The following is a 16,287-nucleotide window of genomic DNA, read 5'->3' as shown; positions in this document are numbered from 1 at the left end:
TTTTTTTTTTTGGTGGTGGTACCAGAGATGCATCCCCAGCCATTCGTATTTTTCATTTTGAGGCAGGGTCTTCCCAAGTTGCCACTCTATCCTGGAACTGTAGATCTTCCCGAGTAGCTGGAATAACAGACAGGCCGAATCTCTTAATACTGTGGAAAACACTGTTACATTTTAATTTAGTTTTTCCTTTGTTCTATAATCCATCTCAAATTATCAGTAATGGATGGAATATAAATAAATAAGTAACTTGGAAAAAAATCCCTCCTCCTCTTGATTGTCCAGCAAGAGGTCCTGGGGTTCAACACCCACAGGGGACACCGGGTCCAACTTAACTCACCAAGGAACTATCCCAGAGCCTCATTTATACTTTGGAGTCAGTCGGGACCACGGAGCTTGTCATCAGTGACTTAACTTGTTTCTGCACAAGGAGGAGGGAATGGAGGGGCTTGGCCAGTTTGCAGCGGTGTCCCTGACCCCAGTGATAGGCAGCACCAGGTGCTGCCACCGGTGGGAATGTTCATCCCCTCCCTGCTGGACAGAGCTGCTGTCCCGGGCTCCCAGCACTGACCTGGAGCCTCGCCCGGATCCCCTGGGCATTTCCAAGGTGCGGGCATCGTTCTCGCATCCTGGTCAAGGCTCTGCTTCCCCACTGCAGGACCAGAGCCACCCATGCACAGCACTCGTCCTGTCCCTGCACTAAGTGTTCTCCCAAGACCAGGGTTACTGATGGTGCCACCCAACTGAAGCTGCAGTTAAGAAGATAAGAACGATGTCATTTACAAGGGGCCTTGAGGGGCACAAAGCGAACTAACCACTGTGCAGCCTTGGCCCATCTCCCACTCCGTTTCATGTAGCTCCCTCCTTACTGCCTCCTAGGAGAGTCTCATGAAAAGAGCAGATGCAGTTCACTTTCCTCCAGCCGGCCTCCCCAACATTTCCTTCTCTGCCCCGAGCTGCAGTTACAAGGTTCCAGTCGGCCTCGAATATGATGTGGAATTGCACTTGCTTGTTACACACAGCCTTCAAGAGCCCCTCTCTTAATGGGGTGAGCATGTGCCCCTCTTTTTTGCTAAAAGAGAACCTCATTCGTGAAGAGCCTCCAGCTCTTGGAAGATGAGTGTGGTGTGAGTGGAGGGTTGGGCCGTGTTCCCCTCCTCTTCCCTGCTCCGATGCTACCTGCCTGCTCACTAGGGGAGTGTTGCAGTGTCACTGTGCCCACCACCAGGCTGCATGTGACCTCAGCTTCTTGGTTCCATCTGGTTTCTGGGAGGCAAGGAGCTCACTGGAGTCAGAAGAACAAGAAATCGTAGGGCTTCACGAACGGAGGACCAGGCTGGGTGCTAGGACCAGGGTAGGTCAGCCCAGCAGTGCTCGTTGAGGGAGCTGCTTCCTCTCGTGTGCGGAGAGGGAAGTGGGCCGAGTGGTATCTGCCATCTAGGTGATCTCAGGCATAGCTTAGATGGGCCCCAGCAGAGGGCATGGTGGTGCCCCAGCCAGCCAGCTACAGGTGCAGGGATGAGACAGGTGACTCGGAGCCAGCTCCTTAGTACTCTCCCAGTTGTGGAGTTCACCAGCAGATACAGCGCATCCTGTCAGCTGTGGCCCTTCCCACTCTTTCCCTTGGCTGAAGGGAAAGGAGTGAGCATCTTGTGTTGGCACCAGGGCCTCCCCTCCAGGGAAGCTGGGGTTCCAGAGACTGCCAGCAGGACTCCAGAAGCCTCCTGGTTCTCCTGCTTGACTTATTTTAACTAGAACCTTGTGTTGACTTGGAAAGAAGGGCTTTCAGGCAGACCATAGTGGCTGGACAGGTCTGGTTTCAAATGTAACACATGGGCATTTGTCGGTGGTGACTTCTGGGCCCCCCTGCTCCAGATGTTTGCAGCAGCATTTAATTGTGTCCCAGGCTTTTTGCAGAGTACCTCCTTGATTTAAAAAAAAAACCCTGCCCCCTACAAACTAATACACAGGGACTAATAACAAAGTCCCTCTGTTCCATTTGATCTCAGGTGTGCTGCGGTCCCAGAGGGACGGGAGTGAATGTGTGCCTGGGCCACTGTGGCAGCCGGCACTGCCCCTTCCCATCTGGGCACCACGCGAGATGAGGCCAGAAAGGGGAAGAGCTGCTTATTCACGGATGCTGGCACACTGGGCTCCCTGCACCTAACTGCACTGACCCAGGCACCGCACAGGGCTCAGGCCGGTGCCCAGGCGTGCTGTGCCACTTGGCTAGTTAAAGAGAGAGAAAACCGTGGAGGAGCTGAGAGGAAAGAAACAAAGCCAGGGCCCAGGGAGTGCATCCTGGATCTGCCCTCCCCCGCTTCCCCTGGCAGTTTGCAGCCCCTTTCTTGGTTCACAAGTCCTGACCCTTGCACCACCCTCCCACCAGCCCTGCAGAGCTGTGGCTGTGAGTGGCTGGCGACTGCAGCAGCCACTTCAGAGTGTGGCTGTCCTCCTGGTGCTGACCCACGGTTTCAGCCCGCCTGGCCAGATGGGCACCACCTGCGCTGCACCTTCCGGGCTCCCAGCCTGCTTCCTGCGGCTGCCTGTGGTTAGCACGGCCTCGCAGCCGCCCCTTTCCAGGCGCACTTCGGGTACCCATGTGTGCACAGCATTTAGCGGAGCAAGAGGAGCAGGCCAGATTGTTGTGCAGCTCATGGGTTAGATCCTTGAGGACAGGTTAATGAGGAGGAAGATATAAGAATTTAGCCCCTAAAAGGACATTAGACTTTGTGGAACCCAAACCCTGGTTTTACAGATGGTAAAATGAAAGCAGCCACTTTGAATCTGCCAGCACAGAGCTTGTCCTGGGTCTGCAAGGCCCATGGCCCCCAGGGCACTTTCTGTAGGAGAGTCTCTTTTGCCTTTTGCCTGGAGAGCTTTCAAACCAAAATGGAAGTTATTTTTTGAACCTGGGATTGAACTCGGGCCCTTGCACTTGCCAGGCAAGTGCTTATTCTACTGAGCTATCTCCCTGGCCCTCGGAAATTCTTATTTTGATCCTGTGGCGATGGAAACGCGTGAAAGAACTCCGGAGGCTTTGGGGATTTTGTCTTATTTAGTTTTTAAGACAGGATTTGTTATGTGTCTCAGGCCAGCCTTGAATTCTCTTAAGTGGCCGAGGCTGGGCTTGAACTCTTGAAAATCCTCCTGTCTCAGCCTCCTGAGTGCTGGGATTTCAGGTATGTCCCACCAGGCCTGGCTTGTCTTGTTTTCAATTAAAAAAAAAAAAAAAAACAACTTCTAAAAGTGGCCAAGTAGGCACGCATGGGAGAGGAAGCTATTCCTGTGATCAGGTAAGAGGCGTTTGGGGCCAACAGTGCAGAAATTAGAATAGAGAGAGAAGCTGGAGAGTGGTGTCCCAGCGTGACAATCCACATTTGAACAGTGCCAGTGTGTGTCCCAAAGGCCAACACTGTCACAGGGCCCTGAGCAAGGCAAAGAGTCTATCCTGAGAGACAAGTTTGTCCAAAATGATGTGTGTGATTAAAAATAGATGCAGACGTGAGGCCCGGAGGGCTCTGGCAGCTCGTGCTGTGGACGGGCCTTGGAAGCGCCGATCCCAGCACTGCAGGCATGGTGTGGAGTTTCAGATGCCTATGCTACAGCTTGCTCAGGCATCTGGCAGGACCACAAGAGCTGACCCCAGGGCAGCTCCCTGGGGTAGGAAGAAAGGCTGCATTGGAGTAGGGGGTGGGGGCCATGAGAGGGGGGCTCTCAGGCTGGGAAAATGCTTTACTGTATACATAATCGACTTCATTCTACACTAGGGCTGGATTAGAGGGCCATCCCGTTCCCCTCCACTCTGTCTTGATCCTACAGTCGGCTGCAGGGTTATAGATGAAGTGGCGAGGATGGTATCTTGATTGTATCCAGCTGCCTGGAATAAGTCAAGGGCAGAGAGGCCCCACAGGAGAATGGTGCTCGCAGAAGGGTCCAAGGAATCTGAGATCCAGGGCATCTCTGGTGCCTGGAGTGCAGTACTCTGCAGCATCATGTGACTCGGTGTCACCACAGTCAGTCCCCCTGGAGAGAAGTCTGCTGGGTGTCTTTTGCCGACAGAGCTCCTTACTGAAATCTTAAAAGCATTTGACTTTACAGCAGACCCAGTGATAATGACAGCCACAGATTGGGGTGCAAAGGACTCATGAAGAAGGGAAGGAGGAGACGTGCTTTGGCAGAATGGGGTGCTACCTCCCTGTGCCCACTGCTCTCCTCTACCTGTGTTCCTAAGGTGTCGCCCGCAGGCCTGGACCTCCAGAAGGCCCCATTAGGCCCCCACAGTGAGCCAGGGGTGTGGCACTGTGTCCTGGGCACCCTCGGTGCATGGTGCTAAGCGGGGAGCTGGCTTGCCGGCCCAGGTGCCGCTCTGGGTTCTATAAAACAGTGATCGTATCTTATTATTCTAATCTGTTGAAATACAAACCCCAGAGCAGAGGGAACTCAGCAGCAGCCCACTCAGCTAAGGAAATGTCTGACACGGCTTCACAAGTCTGCAGCTACTTGGGCGGTGCCTGTGGCTGATGAACTCTGTTAGGTACACTCTGGTGTCCGCAAGGCCGGCCGCCAACCACGGTTGGTGAGACGCTCCCGAGGAGGGAAGTTCTCCTCACAGCCCTAGGCCACCACACCCAGAGCGCAGGTCTGGCATCCCCTGAAATCACGCAGAGCATCCCAAGGAGGCCTGGGCCGAGACAGCGAGCACAGTGGCTCTGCAGCTGTCCCACACTTCCAGAAGGACTGGGAGCCGCGTGCTGCTGTGACTGCACATCGCCCCCGAGCTGCCTGGCACCCTCATGGATGGTCAGTGCTGACCCACCTGGACTGAGGGGTGTGCTGGGACGGGGGCACCGCCTCGGTGCATTTTCCCTCTGGCTCTGAACCATGCTTGTTCAGCAGCTGTGGGGGGTGTAGTTCTCTGTGCATGGGATGCCCACATGAATGGGAGGGACTCTGTCCTGCTCCAGCAGGAAGTAGGTCAAGATAAGTACATCACCAGTAGCAGCATGAACATGGAGAGTGAAGCTGGTGAAGCAGAGTGAGGGGTGGAAAGGGAACAACAAGAGAAGGAGCTGGAAATCGGCCATATGTGTGAGGGCAAGACGGGGCCGCAGTGCCTAGAGCCGTCAAGCTACATCAGTGTTGAGGAGAGCATCCTGCCTGGACAGGTTCAGGAATTAGTTGCTAAGCAGCCTCATGTCTCGTGATGCTAACTTTGCAGAGGTATAAGTAAATGCCTCTGCTGTTGTTGTTCAGGTCCTTTGCCAATCAGACAAGCAGGCCTCCAACTGACCTCAGCTATTCTCTCATCTTTATTTTCTAAATCTCCTGGAGACCAACAAGTCCCTACAAGGACTGGGGCTACATTTGCCCTAGATGGGAAGGTCTAGGCCTCTCAGAATATGCGGCACATAAGCAGAGAACTGGCCAGTGTAAAGATACCAGCCTACTGTGGAGCTAGGAGAGCACATGCACAGGGCCTGGGGTCTTGATGTCCCAGGACAGAAAAGTTGCTGGGGTGTGGGAGAGGAACCAGAGAAGGCTCATGCTGAGGGAGGTGAGCACATGAAGCTGTGGGCTTGGAGCAGTACCACGGTGACAGGGACTTCCAGGCCCAGGAGTGTGGGAGGCTCTCTCCCTGCAGGTGGCAGCGGCAGTGTGAACCTGGTGATGCCTGGCCTTGGGCTGCAGCCCTTGAGGCAAGTTTCTGCTGCTCTACAACCCCTCTTTGTGGTAACTTATTACAGCACCCTGGAAAAATAGAAAAGAGGAGGAGGCTGCCGGCACACTGGCCATGCTGGGGCCTGGTGGTGACACCGCCTCTGGGACTCAGCAGCAGCACCTTGGAATGTAACCCTGGTGACTCGTACTAATGGGTGAAAATAACTGCGGGCAGAAAGAGGGAGAGCCTGACGCTTCAACTTGCCTATGCGCTAGAACACACGATATTCTGGTGTTCTTCAGGAATAGTCCTTGCAGAGAGGCCATGCGCCGAAGGTTAGAAGGACAGGAGTGGCAGCAGGGACACTGCTGAAGGCCGTCACCAGGCTGGATCAGGTAGCCGCGGATAAAGTGACCATGCTGGTGAAATTAGAGTGAGGACAGGAAGGGATGGCAGAGGCCCCAGCAGTCAGCCACGCATTCCCTGGCATGGAGGCTGGGGCTGGGGGTGCTGGTCAGGGACAGGGGATCAACAGTCCTGTTTTGGCCACAGTAGGCCAAGATGCCTGTTCTCTGTCCAGGTAGACATAGTAAGGGGTTGGCTGTCTTGGGAACATCCAGAGCTAGACATACTTGAGAGGTCACTACAGGCGGCTTTTCAAGCGACTGAAACTAGATGTGATGCCTTAACGAGAGGGGCTTGGGGCAGCAAGCCAGGCCTACGCCAGGCCCCTCAGGAGAACCTGGCTGTTAGTCAGCCTGCGGCCGGGGACAGAAGGGGCGCACAGCCAGCCATGAGTGTCAGTGTGCGGCTGTGGTCGGGGCTTCTGCTCCTCTAAAGGTTAAGCTCTATTATGTGGAAATCCGTGGTGGAAGTCTGAGAAGGGCCTTATCACCTGTGGACTAACTACATTGGGTTCAAAACTGTTCCAAACACAGAAACCAAGCGCTTGTGCTCAGTGTGTCACAGAGCGCAGTATCAGAAAGATCATCTACATGCATGAGGGCTTTGACTGGGTTGTAGGACCGAATGTGTGCTCAGGGAAAATGGATGCTTTTTTAAAAAGAATAAAAAGAAGCAAAGACTTGTAAATTTTCAGAAGGAGCAGTTTAATATAAATCCAGGCAGCTGTGAGTGGCAGCATTCCTGTTATTCTTCCTTTGCACCTTTGCTAAGAATGAAGCCTGCAGGGCCGGCTGGATAGCTCAGCAGACTTAGCGCCTGCCTAGTTGAGCGCAGGCGCCAGGGTTTGATCCTTGGCTCCACATGCCACGCTGGCCCTGCCCCCAGGTGTGCTGAGCTAGCAACAGAGTCCAGACCTGGTGGTACATGCCTGTAATCCCAGCTAGGGAAGCTGAAAGCAGGAGGATCACTAGAGTCCAAGCTGTGTAGTGAGATCCTGCACCAGAAAACTAAAAAAAAAAAAGAATGAAACCTGCTTCGTGTATCATTTGCCCAACACAATAAGCTGTGCTGCCACAGCGCTTGAAATTTCCAGGCACACACAAGAAGTTTTGGAGGAGATCAGACTGAGTGTCTGTCTTCACAGACTGCCAGGGGAACCGTTGGATGGCCTCAGAAGCCTGCTGGTAACCATGTGTCCCTGGGGATGACTGTGGCTGTGCTTTGGTCCCCAGGTCTGGCGGGAATTTCCTGATCGGCTGGTGGGCTACCCGGGTCGCCTGCACCTCTGGGACCACGAGATGAATAAGTGGAAGTATGAGTCAGAGTGGACTAACGAGGTGTCCATGGTGCTCACAGGAGCAGCTTTTTACCATAAGGTAGGAGGTGCAGCCTGGGCCACAGAACACACGCGGGGGGCGGGGGGGGTGCTTTCCTTTGACCTTCGTTGCTGCTGGGTATGGAAACGCCTTCTACTCGGGACTTGGAAAAACCCTGTCATGCGACAGAGTAAATCTCCAACTTATGAACATTTAAGTCACAAACTTTCACGGGTGTCCTCTATAGGATTCACAGGTGTGGGTAACCCATTTGGGACCCTTCCTGTCTCTCAGGAGCTATTCCTGTTCTCTGTTCCCCATTCCTTTTCTCCAATAAATTTTCCTACTGATTTTTTTTTTTTTGTTTTTTTTTTTGTTTTTTTTTTTGGCGGAACCAGGGATTGAACTCAGGCTCTTGTGCTTGCCAGGGAAGCACTTAATCTACTGAGCCATCTCCCTGGCCCCTTTCCTACTCTTAAAAAGAAAAGAAAAAAAAAAGATTCACAGGTACACTATGTATAACTCCCTTTGTCAAATTACGAACAAATCCAACTTCCAAACATTCTCCCGGAATGGAACTCCTTCATAAGTTGGTGGCTTACATTCCTTTTAAATAAATGTATTAGCTTTCTCATTATAAATACAATACATGATTATAGCAGGAAGTATGAAAATTTATGTCACTTGTAATTCTATTACTTAGAGGTAACCATTGCAGCGCTACCTCGGTTCAGGAACTTAACTTGTTCTATGATTTTGGAAAAGACAGCCACCAGTGTGTTTGTGTGGCCAAGATGGCGACAGCCATGTTTGTTACCCAGTGCTGAGTTTGCAAACATGAACAAAATTTTGCCAAACACTTCTGTTTGGGAACCAAATTGTTTGCAGACAAAAGCATTTGTAAACCCAAGTACCGCTGTGTGTCCACAGGTGCGGTTTTCAGCTTGCCTCGCATGTGTTCCTGCACACATGGCGCCACTGTCAGCACGCTTGCTTGTCCACTGTGTTACAAGCATTTTCTCATGTCACTGATCCTCATTAGCAATTACTTCTTAGCATATTGAGATTCGTGCCACAAATCATTCTCCATAAACCACCTATAACTTTCTCTCTGATTAGGTATTTAAACTTCTAATTTTGGTATTTTAGGTAACGCTTGATGTCTCCTGCTCAGTGGCGGGGGATCACGTTTTGTTTATACTCATGACCATTATGAGAGCGCCGAACCCTCACCCCTAGACCACCAGGGAGGTGCTGTCGTGGTCATTATGGCAGATTCCGGCAAGTGGAATTGTATCAAGGGAACCTACATTTTGGACTTTTTAAAAAGAGTCAATGTGATAGTTTTAGTATTATTTGTGCCTGTTTATACTTCCACCAGCACAATAGAAATCTGTCCTAGGACCGGCCAGATAGCTGGGGTTTGATCCCTGGCATGCCATGCCAGCCCCGGCCCCTGGGCACGCTGAGCCATTGATTGAGACTGGGCATGGTGGCGCATGCCTGTAATCCCAGCTCTTGGGAGGCTGAAAATAGGAGAATCACTATGAATCCAATCTATTTAGTAAGACCCTGTAGACCCTGTATTGAGTATATATTAAAAAAAAAAAAAGAAATATGTCCTACCATTCCCTCCCTTGCATAAAATGTGTTAAAAATTACCCTTAGCTACTTGCATAAAAGTGAATCTTATTAACATTTACATGATTACTTGTGAAGTTAAAATTCCTTTTGTGTTGGGCCAGGGATATAGCTCAGTGGCAGAAGCACTTGCCTAGCAAGAGCAAGGTCCTGAGTTTAATTCCCAGTACCAAAAAAATCCTTTTGTATATTTATTATAAGCCGTTGTACTTCTCTTTGGAGAACTATCACGTTATGGTTTTGACTTTATTAGGCAGAGATCAGAGACTAACCTGTATGCATTTGATTTCATAATATTCGCTTCACTGATAGAGCAGTGCTCCCCAGAAGCATGTGGTTTAATTAAGCTGGTAGCCTGAGGAACTGCTGCCGGAAGAAAGATCTGTTCAACTCAGCACAGTTAATTTAATTTTTTTTTTTTTAACATTTATTTAGTGTGTGTGTGTGTGTGTGTGTGTGTGTGTGTGTGTGTGGCCAGCTCAGCCCACCAGGCGGCGCAGCTGGCTGGCATGTGGTGCTGGGGGATCGAACCGCGGTCCCTGTGCTTTGCCAAGCTTGTTCCAAGGAGGTGCTTTAGACCACTGAGCCATCTCTCCAGCCCCTTAATTTAGCTATTTTATATCTATTGTTTCTTGTTAGCTCAGCACTGGTACCATCATATTTTCCAGGGCCAAAGGGTCCAAAAGTAGGTTTTATTGTTAGTAAAACAAATAAAAAGCTCTAATAAGTATAATCTTTGAATGTATGTGTACATATTATTGAATGTATGTGTACATATTATTGATTATTGTATAGACATTGTTGGTTTATTTTGGCCCTTTAACTCTCCACTGTCTCACACGCGAGGGCTGTTGTAGGTTCAGATGGCTTGTTTTTGTTCCACTTGGACAAGCACGTGCATCCTTCCATAATAATGCCCATGCTGCAGGCTCATTTGACCAACACACTCGTCCTGCCTTTGGCCTTTGTGTTGATGCAGCCTTGTGATTAACCTTGCTAGAGAAAGCCGTTCTCACACCTTGACTTGGTTGCCCCAACATCAGCCAAAAGGAAGTGCCGTTTGCATGCTTCTTCTTTTGTCTCCCCGACAGTATTTTAATTACCTGTATACCTACAAAATGCCTGGGGATATCAAGAACTGGGTGGATGCGCACATGAACTGTGAAGACATCGCCATGAATTTCCTGGTAGCTAACGTCACAGGGAAAGCTGTCATCAAGGTAAGAAACTGCCACTCTGTGGCTTGACTCTCACGGGCAAATCTCTGCACTCCAGTTCTGACTGGAGTTTGTTCTTACCACTGCAAATGAAATGTTGGACTGGGGTCACATATCTTTGTATAAATATGTAACTCTGGTTGTCCTGAACCCTGCTTTAAGCTACCAAATTGCCAGTTTCTGATAGTACCTTTCCCGTGGCATATTAAAAGCTGAAAGTACTAGAGATCTTGTAGGGGTGGTCTTTAGACCTGAAAAGATGTCTAATTTATTCTTGAAATTCACACTTCGCTCCAAAAAGACCCCTAACTATGGAGAGGAAGCACCCATCTTTCCATAGGTAGCGGCATCCTGACCTCTTTCCTCCTCATGAGAATTCCAGGTAGGAAAATGGGCAGTTCCCACTTCTCCTCAGCACTTCCTCAGGAGCTCCTGCTGAAAGCGTGGATCAGTCTTCACTGGTTCCTCGTCAGCAAACAAAGTGACGTGCAAAGAGGAGAAAACACTTGTCTTAGCCAGCCACCTCCCTGTCCCTCAGTTCTCCAAATGACCCAGCAGTTAACTGCAAGGAACATTAAGGAATACAAATTGTGAGAGTTGCTCTTCGGGCAGCCCCCACCCCCAGGTCCACTTTCAGGGTGCTGTTAGCCGCACTTGCTTCCTCTGGATGAGGTCTCTAGGCAGCTTAGTTTTGCCTTGTTTGTTGAGACTTTATTCCCATCCTTATCTACACTATGTTTGGGTAGCAGCCTTCCCTGCATTTGCTAGGGGTGCTAGAAGTGTAAGAGGAAGGTAGAGGGGAGTCGGAGAAAGGGATCACAGGGTGAGAGATGATTCCATCCTTTTTCCTAACTAGAATTGCCACATAAGCCGGCATCTTCAAGAGCGTGGCGTTGCTCATAGCATCTGCCGTTAGCAGAAAAGAGGAGAAAGCATGCCTGTTGGAACTAAGGTTACGGTGAAAGTTATGGGAAGCTGTATTTCATCGCCCTTATGGCTGCAAGAACAAATGGTGTTTATACAAGGACCTTGGCAGTGAGAAAACAGTCATTAAACAGGAATTAAGGAGCTTGTCATCACCACTTCTTTCCAGTTACAGAAGGCAAAAGCCTCCAAGCCTCTTTTATTGGGCCCTTGTGAGTTCCCCTGTTGGCTGAGCCAGCGCGAATCAAATGGAAGAGTAGCGAGGTGTGCGTGCATGCATGTGTGCGTGTGTATGTGTGTGCGCGCATGCGCGTGTGCAGCATCTCTGCCCATGGCACAGAGCATGGTGTGGCATGGTGGCACAGGTGTGACTGTAGTTCTTGGCACTGACCGCAAGGCCTGTCTGCTCCTCTGCCAGGTGACCCCACGGAAGAAATTCAAGTGTCCAGAGTGCACAGCCATCGACGGGCTTTCGCTGGACCAGACACACATGGTGGAGAGGTGAGTGGGCCTCCGGCCAGACTCTAGGCTAGCCTCCACACCCTCCTTCCTGCCCCGGCTGTTCTGTGGGGCTCTGGTAGAGATATAGGGACGACAGCTGGTAGCCATAGTCACCTCCTTTTGCACTGTAGAAGTGGGGTTAGTTCAAACCCAGGTCACCCAAAGAATTAATTTGGAATGCTACTCACTCAATTTGCAATGGCTGCAAGGATCTTAAAAATATAGCTGGCCATAAGCTCCACAGCCTCGCAGACTGAGCAGTAAACTACTGCAGCCACTCAGTGGAAGCCAGATCACTCCCCGGGAGCTTAGGACTGTCTTGCAGGCTCAGATCTCCATGTTATAACAAAGCTGGATGAGAAAGAATGAAGTCAAGCTCACCAGACACAAATCGCCTTCACTGGTGCTGTTAAAAGCCCTTCCAAGACCAGCTTCGGGGGGTGGGCTCTGAACTAGCCCTTCTCAGTCCAGTTCCATCAGTAACTCAATAGGCATAAGTCATATGAAATGAATCTGGGCCTTGTAGGGAAGCGTGAAAGAAGAGACCGTGTCTTCCCAGGACTATGGGAATGTGAATGAGACCCAATGGTTCCCACTTTAGTTATTAGGTATAACCCAGGCTTCAATGTGCCTGAGTTATACCTAATTCTCTCAAAGGCAGCTCTTAAGGAGACATCAAGGGGCCGGGGAGATGACTCAGTAGAATAAGCACTTGCCTGGCAAACATAAGGGCCTGAGTTCAATCCCTGGTTCCGCCAAAAAAAAAAAAGGAGACATCAAGCCTTGATGTCCCAGGAGCACTGCTGTTACCCAGGAGCCACGCAGTCTTCCAAGAACATTATGGTAGCCTAGAAAGAGATGTGTGAACTGTTTGTAGATTTCATGTCCATCTGCGGCACATTGGTTTCCGAAGTCTCCACACCATAATAAAATCCCTCAGGTCTTGGGATTTGGGCCCAGAATGCTTTGCTCTGGGCTCTGGGCTTTTCTGCACCTCTCTCTGCAGCTCGCTTTCTGTCTTCCATGTGAGAATGTCTTGCCCCCAAACGTGACTGTTAGCAACTGTGGAAGCGAGATGACATTCTTGTGGTTTTGGAGCTTACCTGTCATTGGTGATCACAAGCACTTCACAGTTTAAGGGCAGCGACGTTAACAGTCGTAGCTCGTTTGGAAGAAGCCCACTGTGGTTCTGGTGGAGTCCACACCATTGGTATTTAAACCTCCTCTGTTCTGTTTGGGGAGCTCTGGGGGCGTGAAGCCAAGCAACTGCAAGGTTTGACTGAAATGGTGGCAGGGGAAGGAAGTGAAGGGAGCAACGTGGCCCTGTGCTCCTTGCTGAGGCTCCTGACCGTTCCCTCACACAGAGGGGATGGTAGCAGATGGGAAGAGGCTTAAGGCAGTGAGCGGGCGTGGAGTTAAAGGTCATCGTGTGCAGCACTAACAGGCCACTTGCGAAGCTGGTTTGCATGAGCATCCCAAGGGAGGCTCGGAGTGTTACTTTCTGTAAGTGATGAGAGGAAGCATTTCCTTGGGTTCATTACTCAGAATAAAGGACACAGCCTGAAGGGAGCCTTCAGCAGTGCCCAGGGTCCCCACAGGTGACGCTCTGGGCAGACCAGAGGCTCTGGGCAGGGATGCCGCGTGCTCAGAGGGGCCTGGCCAGCAAGTTCGAGGCTGACTTGGTAGCCACTGAGAGATTCGGTCTGGCTGAAACAGGATTCTGATTGGTTAGTGCCAGGCTGCAAGGGGCTTGGAACCCCCGGGAAGGAGCTTGGACTTTTTCCTTTAGGCTCTGAGGAGCCTTTGAGGAAGTTTGAACAGGGGTCTGACTTAGAGAACTGCTTTGAGATTGAAAGTGGTGCTTGGGGTGGACCAGAAAACGCAGAAGCTGGAGGACGACCAGTGTAGCAGCTTTGAGCAAGCCAAATGTGGAAAGGAAGCAATGCATTGATTGTAAGAGATTGTTTTCCCCAAAGGAAGATGTTCCAGGACTTAGTTCCAACTGGATAAGGAGGTTGCCAAAAAGAAGTCAACAGAGGTAGTTTTGATGTTGAGGGAAGAGAACTATAGAGCCTTGGACAGTGTCAGTGACCTACTGGGGAGGGAGGGAGTGGCTAGGTTAGAGGAGGAGGTAAGTTAAAGTGAACAGTGGGGAAGGTTTAGCCAGGAGTGAAAGCGGAGAGCGATAAGGTGTGTGACACTGAGCTCCGGCCTCCAGATGTAGATGTAGATGCCGAGCAGCAGTGTGCAGTGTGAAGCTGAGCTTCAGAAAGAAGTTTTAAACAGAGAAAAACTTGAAAATTGTGTGGTAAGAGTCAACAGCGGACTCAAAAGCCCAGGGCAGAATCTTGGTAATTTCTTACGTTTAAGAGACAGAGTAACTGAAAACAGAACCAGCGCCTAGAGAGACTCGGGGAAGCAGAGACAGGAACAAGGACGGACCTTGGAAAAGTAGCTCCTGGAGTGGTGGGGTCTGAGGGTGCTCGCAGGGAGGGGTGGTGCTGAGGACGGAGTTAGCACAGGTCAAGTGTCCCTTGGAGAGACTTCACGGGGGGAGGAGCCAGAGCAACTGCAAGCACAGCTACTGGTGAGGCACTGGATGACTAAGCAAGGCGCTTAGGTTGGGAGAGATAAGATGCAGCTTAAGCCCCCTGGACAGCCCAGGAGATAGTTTCGACTGGAATTTTTCACTTGTTTTATTTCCTAATGGTTCCCTTTACAAAATGCACATTTTCACAAAACAGTGGAAGTAGTTAACCACTTTCCCCACATCTGACCTTCTGTCGGGTTTCATGGTTCAGTGCATGTATTTATTCCGATACTTGGGAGTCTGAGATCAGAATTCTCAGTTGAGTAAGAGATCAGCTTTTACTACCCAGCATCTGTTTCCAGCATCTTCTAGTTCTTTAAGAGCCAGAAGAATTTATTGGTGAAGATATTAGTGGGCCAATCCTTGCCTAGAGCTGAGTTTCCCACTTAGCAGCTGTCTGACCTAAGGAAGTGGGCCCTGACGGCCGCCTTTTCAGCTGCTGGACTAGGGGAATAGGTATCTCAAGATCGCACTGTCCACTCCTGAGTTCAAAACCTGTCCAGCCTCTCTGCAGCAAGCAGGACTTGTGTACAGGTACAAATGCGCCAGACCCCGAGCGCTGGCGCCATGGTGCCTGCTGGTGTGAGCTTCCCCCTAGCTTCCCAGCATTTGTCCTGGAGACTCCCAGTTACCTTTGGTAATGGCATCTGTTTGGAAGGAAAACCGAACCCACAGGCCTCTCTTTCCTGGATGCTTCCAGCAGAGCAGACATTGGCAGCACTCAGGCGGGCGTGTGCTTGATTGGAAAAGCAGTGCAGAGAAGAGCGCTGACAGGGGAGCCGGACCCCCAGCAGAACAACTCGGGTGGCCGCCAGCAGCGCGCAGGCTCTGCCCACCCTCGCTGCTCCTGATAGGTCCCCTGTGTGAGAAGGAAGAGGGACACTGCCAGCCAGCTAGGCAGAGGAAGGGCCTGCCCCATGTGGAGCAGAGCAGCCGTGCCCCTCTGACAGTGCCTGAACTGGCAGTGCTGTTCTGCCAGCAGCACTTGCCAGAGCCGGGTGAGCCCGGGCAGCGGTCAGCGAGCCAGGCTGGCCCATACCCACTGGCTGAGCTGGCCACCGAAGAGACACAGTTGTTCATCCTCTCCCTCGGCCCAGGACCCTTCCATCTGTGTCCAGCGGTACCTGGGCTGGCACAGCTGGGCTTCGCTGGCCAGAGTCTGTGTGCAGGCAGAAACAAGAAGCTGTGCCTGCTTCTAAGCTGTATTCTGTCAGAGTGAAGCCTCACAGAGATGCCATGTGGTCTGCCACTGCTGTGAGCCAAACCTGAAGCAGGAGAGGCTGCTGCCAGGGCAGTGCTCAAGTTCTGTCAGAGCTCAGTGACCTTCGCCCCCCTCCCTGGGTGGGGAACCTCAGGCCATCCTCAGTCTCCAGTGTGCCAGCAGAAGGGAAGCTCATTCCTGGCAGGCAGGGTAGTGTGGTGCTGAGCCCAGGGTCCACTCCCAGTGCAAGGCTGGGTTTGAAGCCCAGGTCCCCCTTTCTAACTCAGGGTCCTTGGCAAGTTACTTAACCTAATCCATAACATGAGGCTAATCTAAAACCAGTGGAGCTGCGGGGGGAATTCTTAGAACACTCATGTGGAAGTTATCTGGCACAGAATAGAGACCAACCACTTCCAGCCCCTCCCACTGGGCCCTAGAATTATGTTCATTAACAAACTGGGGGCTGCTTGCCTAGTGTATGCAAAGCCTTATGTTCCATCCCGAGCCCTGCAGTTTAAAACAAAAAGAAAAGGCATCATCTCCTGATTAAGACTTCAGCTTCAGGAGCCGGGACGCCTGGGTTTGGCTCTGACTCTTCTAGGCCTTTCATTTACCTTTGCACACATTGCTTAGCCTCTCTGCACCTCAGTCTCTGTTGTAAAAGGAGTACTTCACCACCATGCCAGGGCTGCTGTGAGGATTCAGGGGTCGTGTGTGCCAAGCAGTCTTCACGCAGCTTGATCCCGTGGTGAGCACAGTGCTCCGTGCTGCTGGTGGGTGTGTAATGCGCTCTCGCTCTCTGTCTGTCTGTCTGTCTGTCTGTCTGTCTGTCT

At 51.1% G+C, this 16,287-nt stretch overlaps 1 protein-coding gene across 2 annotated transcripts in view; it reads left to right on the top strand.

The window, feature by feature from the left end:
• Ext2 (exostosin glycosyltransferase 2) overlaps positions 1 to 16,287 on the top strand; it is a 139,948-nt gene that overhangs the window by 122,035 nt on the left and 1,626 nt on the right. For both annotated transcript variants that reach the window (XM_023710690.1, XM_004627024.2), the window contains 3 exons: positions 7,297 to 7,440; positions 10,113 to 10,241; positions 11,581 to 11,663. In XM_023710690.1, the coding sequence (XP_023566458.1) occupies positions 7,297 to 7,440; positions 10,113 to 10,241; positions 11,581 to 11,663 (356 nt within the window). The remainder of the gene's footprint in view (positions 1 to 7,296; positions 7,441 to 10,112; positions 10,242 to 11,580; positions 11,664 to 16,287) is intronic.

This window comes from Octodon degus, unplaced genomic scaffold (genome assembly GCF_000260255.1).
Source record: "Octodon degus isolate 3935 unplaced genomic scaffold, OctDeg1.0 scaffold00018, whole genome shotgun sequence".
Taxonomy (NCBI): domain Eukaryota; kingdom Metazoa; phylum Chordata; class Mammalia; order Rodentia; family Octodontidae; genus Octodon; species Octodon degus.
Note: the sequence above shows the minus strand (reverse complement) of the source record. Positions and strands in the feature narration are given on the sequence as shown.